The sequence below is a fragment of the Protopterus annectens genome, chromosome 6.part0 (genome assembly GCF_019279795.1).
Source record: "Protopterus annectens isolate FY-2018-M chromosome 6.part0, PAN1.0, whole genome shotgun sequence".
Taxonomy (NCBI): domain Eukaryota; kingdom Metazoa; phylum Chordata; order Ceratodontiformes; family Protopteridae; genus Protopterus; species Protopterus annectens.
Window position 1 is genome coordinate 643759223 of NC_056737.1, and position 6000 is coordinate 643765222.

At 36.0% G+C, this 6000-nt stretch overlaps 1 protein-coding gene across 2 annotated transcripts in view; it reads left to right on the forward strand.

Moving 5' to 3' along the window:
• The window catches only part of LOC122804461 (prostaglandin E2 receptor EP2 subtype-like), a 170262-nt gene extending 167608 nt beyond the window's left edge, over positions 1 to 2654 (forward strand). The window contains exon 2 of one of the 2 annotated variants that reach the window (XM_044074332.1): positions 902 to 2654. In XM_044074332.1, coding sequence (XP_043930267.1) covers positions 902 to 1141 — 240 coding nt within the window. In that variant the 3' untranslated portion in view covers positions 1142 to 2654. The remainder of the gene's footprint in view (positions 1 to 901) is intronic. The other variant, XR_006365221.1, reaches the window with a different exon arrangement.
• Positions 2655 to 6000: the final 3346 nt, after the last annotated feature.

Sequence of the window (6000 nt, forward strand, 5' to 3'; positions counted from 1 at the left end):
TAGACAGGCCTAACTGAGGATATAGTGTTGTTAACAAACTGAAATAATTAGCTGATCACCATCCTACCAATCATTAGCACTTTGAGCTTCCTGAAATATTAGGCCGGATTTATGAATGCCTACACTAAGTATACACAATCTTTATTCGAGAACATCCTTATTTTTTGCGCTGTCTATTCACTCAGAAAGATTAGATTAAGTGTAGACGTAGTCTACGCATTGTGGGAAGCTTTATAAACCTCCCTTGATATTTAATGTTGCAAGAAAATCAGTAGGAACACTACAAAATAGCAACATCAGCCTAAAAACAATCAGTCAAGTTCATAGACTGTAAATGTCAAACACTTTGTGAAAGATAATCTAAAGACAGTTTTGATTTACTACAGATGAGCAAAGAAATAAACAGGCCTAACTGAGGATATATTGTTGTTAACAAACTGAAACAATTAGCTGATCACCATCCTACCAATCATTAGCACTTTGAGCTTCCTGAAATATTAGGCCGGATTTATGAATGCCTACACTAAGTATACACAATCTTTATTCAAGAACATCCTTACATTTTTTGCGCTGTCTATTCACTCAGAAAGATTAGATTAAATGTAGATGTAGTCTACGCATTGTGGTAACCTTTATGAACCCCTCTTGATATTTAAGGTTGCAAAAAAATCAGTAGGAAAACTAAAATTAGGAGGAAGAAGGTGGGAGTTATGCTTTTGTTGTCTGTTCACTCAGAATGCTGTACACTTAGTGTAGGTGTTAATGAATTTGGCCCATGATTTTTTTTGTTTTTTTTTTGGTTTTAAAAATCATAAATGAGCTCATGTAAAACTTTTCTCACTGTTAAAGATTGATAAGATTTCTGAAGTTTTGAATTATTTTTGTCTATTTGCTTTTCTAGGTTCGGGCATATAAAGAAATATTTGCTCCTGATGAAAACTGCAAAGCAGACTTAGAGGCACTCAGATTTTTTGCCTTTAATTCAATTGTAGACCCATGGGTCTTTACAATTCTACGACCATCTGTTCTAAGAGTCATACGTCTTATCTTATGTTGTCAAATTTCACTAAAAAGCAAAACTTCACAGACAGGCATGCATACTTCTAATAATGAGAAAACAACAGTATTGACTAACTTATGAAAGATCCTTTGACTTCTTCATAAAGAAAATCCGGGAAGCTCTCAATAAATCATTATTTGTAATACTTGAACAGGAATGCGTCTTCTTACCATCAAGCAGCAACAAGGATCACAATATTGTTACACTGCAGCATCTTTCCAAGGACCTACATATGTTTTTTTTTTTTTTTTTTTTAATTATTGCAGGATATATTTTTTTGAAAATAATGATTTGTTTTCATATTAAGAACCTGGCTTTGTATTGCTTTAAAGGCAAACTATATGCTTTATTTAATATGTTAAATGTCAAGTCAAAATATATTTGATTTTATAAAGATGAATAATCTAATTATTTTTTTAATGAGAGGCTTTTGTTGGTTATGTCTGGAACCACAAACATATATACTTTTACATTTACTACTAAACCAAGGTTACATGCAGAAACTGGTTGATTTTTATTTATTATCATGGAAAAAAAATGGTAGCAATAATTGAAAGTGAGTAACATAAATGTTTTCAAGGGAACTGCTAAGCAGTTGATTAATCTGCCATGATCTCCGTGGTACAGAAATCATACTTTTATAGGCACTTACATTTTTTAATCTGGATAAAGAAAAGTAGAATTTTATCTTTCACATTACCTCTCTGTTGCAGCCACAAATACAACAGTTGTAGCCAGACTTATGTTCTTGTCTTTTTGATGCAGCACAGGCTCCTATCCACACAGAACCAACAATCTTGCACATTTTTAAACCTATACAAATCTTAGACCCTTGTATTTAACAAAGATGAAGTTGTAATAATAACACCACGTCACAGATGAAAATGCAAATTCATCTTATTTAAGGTAATGCTTAGTTTATTTTTAAGCCTAAAGTTCTTCATCATCTAATGGTTCTATGCCCTGCTTATCCTATTGCAGACTTTTTTTACCTCACAATTTCTAGAGAGAGTCTTACAGTGTGCGCAGTAATAAGATTGTCAGATATTTTGGAAGTATCTGATACAGTGAAATAGTCATAGTGGGAAAAGTGAGACAAAAGGTGGATGGAGCTCTTACTGTGCTGGATAGAAGTATAAGGAACAGATCAATTATGTATTTATTTAGTTATGTATTTAGTTATTGACATTTGTTTACCGGGAAAGTCTGATGGGCTAGTAAATGCCCATTTTCGGTGAAGGTCCAGTGAGAAAACCTCCAGAGAGTTAGATAACATCAAATAAAATAGTAGTATAGATGTAAAAAAAAAAACAACATATACGTACAATTTGACAGTGGAACACACAGGATACAATAAAGCATGAGGAGACAACAGTGCTGCAGTAATAAAAAAAAATGACAAATATGACAATCCGTATAAACAAAAGTGTTAGAAGTATAGTCTATTATATTAAAAAATATCAACAAAAGATTCAAGTTCCCCCCTAAGAATGGGGAGAGGGCAGGTGTTGAAAGGTAAAGATAGGCAGAATGATCTTCTTCTGGCTTTTCCCGGTTAGGGGTCACCACAGCGGATCAACTGTCCGCTCATGAAGTGGAGTTTTACGGTGTTGAGTTGCCAGCCCTGCACCCAACCTTCCACAAAAGGCACACACACATGCACTCACGCCTAGGGCCAATTTAGAGTGTCCAATCTACCTACAGCATGCCTTTGGGATGTCTTAGGAAACCAGAGCACCCAGAGGAAACCCATGCAACCACAGGAAGGACATGCAGACTCCGCACAGAAGGTACCCCAGCCAAGGATCGAACCAGAGAACCTCTTGCTGTGAGGTGGCAATGCTATCCACTGCACCACTGTGGCTGCCCTAAAGATAGACAGAATGATGAATGGTTAGTATTAATGTGAAGTATTTGTTGATGTAGATACAGGTGAGGTACATGGCATAAACATGAGTTAGTAAGAAAATCTTTGAGAGAGGGCTTAAATACATGGAGGCTAGATATAGCTCTGATTTAATTTTGGAGAGAGTTCCACAGTTTGGCTATGCGGTGTTAGTACAGATTTTATACCATACTTTTTTTTTGGTCTATATTAGATTGTCGAAACGTCATTACAGCGAATGCCATTTTGACGACACAAAGAGTGAAATGCTCAAACAGCAAAAGCTCAGGTCAGCAATTTTTTTCCTAGGGAAAAAAATCTCTTGGCCTGAGCCATGACATTGCCCTTTATTCCACTGTAGTGCGATATCGGAGTTGGCATATTTAGTTAGGGGGGTGTGAGGGGTGAAGCCCTCCACATTAAATTGTTTTAACTGGTGTGTTTTGATCTGTTTGTAAACTGGTGACCTGGAGTTTCGCTGTTTGAGCATTTTGCTCTTTATGTGTTGTCGAAACAGCATTCACTATAATGCTGCTTTGATAATCTAATATAGACCTCTTTTTTTGTTTATAAATTTCAAGCAGGTTTTTGCCTTGAGAATGCAAAGGGCAATTTTGAAGTTAGTGATGAAGTACTGAGGAGACAGAAGGGAAGGTAAGGGGGTTATGTAGTATTTTATGGGTTAGAAGAAGTTCTGTATATACTAGATGATGTGGCAGTTACCAGATGACAGCACATACTTGAGAACAATGATGAGCTTAATGTGGCGGGTTAGCTGCAAATCTAGCCAACGTATTATAGCATCGCTCCTCTTGTGATTTAAGAGAGGCCTGGATGTTAGTCAAAATATGTGAGCCATACAGAATAGCCATACAGAACAGAGGGTAAAAATAAGAGTTAACTAGGATGATTCTACTAAAAGGATTAAGGCATTTTTTTTTGCTTTATATAGCAGACCTAGCTTTTAGTGAGTTTTTTTTACAGTTCACTATCGGTATGTGAAGATCAAACAAAGTTGTCATCTACAGTGACTCCAAACAATTTGGTTTGGATAAATAGTTCAATAATTGTATTGTTTATAGAGGTAATCTGGAAGTTACTTTTAGCACTGGCATGAGACTTAGGAAAAAGCAGTAGTAGTTTAGTCTTTTGGGGACTAAATAAAAGTTGGTTTTGATGTAACCACAGTTTGACTGAGTTGAAGACATCTTGCATTATAGACTGTAGTTGTAGTAGGTTGTTGGATGAAGATATCTTGTATCATGGATTGTAGTTGTAGGTTGTTGGATGAAGACATCTTGTGTCATGGATTGTAGATGTAGTGGGTTATTGGATGAAGACATCTTGTGTCATGGATTGTAGTTGTACTAGCTTGTTGGATGAGCAGAAGACAGCCAAGTCATCTGCATAGTGAATAAGGCAACCTTGCTAAGAGGTGGTATACAGGTTAGTGATGAAAACTGTAAAGAGCAGTGAACTGAGAATAGAGCTTTGAGGAACACTTGTCTTAACTAAGAGAAAAGAAGAGACAAGGAGGAGACAGATTGACATTGTTCAGGTAGACAGTTCAAGAACCATAGAAAGGTTGGTTTAGGAAGGCCTAGACAGGATATTTGAGTCAGAAGTTTCTCTTGTGACATTCTGTCAAAGGTTTTTGACAGAGATCTAGAAAAGCAGAAGAGGTAAACTTTCTTTGGTCTTGAGTCTTATTAATGGTATTGGAAAAGGTGAGGAAAGCTGTAGTGGTTGTATGGCCTGGTCAGAAACCATTTTGTATTGGGATTAGGAGATAATTTTGTAAGAGATACAGAAGTGTGGGTTCTCTAAGGTACTTGACAGTAATCCTTTATATTTTTGTTTACTAATCTGAATTTTCTTTGGCCAAAAATCATCCTCCTATCAATGTAACAGTGTTGTAATGGTTTTATGCCTATACTGTAGTATTAATTATGTTTTTACACCTGCACAGCACAAACTGATACCGTAGTTTAACAATTAAGGTCATTATCTGGTTATATTTTACACTCAATCCCTGAAGTTGTGACATGGCAAAATGAGCAGCCAGATATTGCTTTCCCCTCGGTGTTCATTAAACTTGACCATTAACAATGACCATGGGAGAACCTTACTGCTCTTTATTTAAACTGGACTTCAGATTTCTTCTATTTTCACATTGGCACACATATTTATTTTAATTGACTTCAGTTCATTATCTGAAATTCTTCTTGGCACAGCAAGCTGAACCACAGATTCAATAATCATTTATTTTAGTTTCATGATTTATAAACATTGGCATTACAGCTGCCAGTGCAGTTTGCTGTTGTTAATCTTAACACCTATATGCTTGATAAAATTAGAACACTGTCCTCTTCAGCTGCTTCAGTGGTGCAGCAGTTAGCATTGTCATCTCACAGCAAGAGGTTCTCTGGTTTGATTCTTGGCTGGGCTACCTTCTGTACGGAGTCTGCATGTCCTCCCTGCATTTGTGTGGGTCTCTTCTGCATACTCTGGTTTCCTCCCACATTACTAAGACATGCATCTGAAGCACTTCTCCCCAGGCCTCCGCTGAAAATTGGCTAGTTCCAAGTCAGACTTTCTCGGTAAACTAATGTTAAATAAATAAATACATTTCTGTTGCTAACTGATTACTGAAGTACCGTAAAGGAATTAAGACCTTACATTTTAATTAACAAGCTTGTGAATTATATAGGCCTGACTCAGAAAGGTTACCACAAAGTATACACTATGTGTAAACTTAGCGCAATCTTTCTGAATGAATACACAGCAAAAAGCATTGCAGTAGGGCTGTTCTTAAATTCCGAAAGTGTACACAAAGTGTATATATAGCGTGCACTCTGTGGTAAACGTTATGAATCTCTTTCTCTCTCTGTGTTAAGAAGAACATTAAAACAGAGGTGCAGATTGCCAACAGAGTTGTAAAATGCATTTATCATGTCATATTTAACTCCAAATTATACATTTACTGTATATGAGTCTAAATTAATGGTCATTGTGGATTATTAAAATACTACTTATTCATCCAGAAAACTTCAAA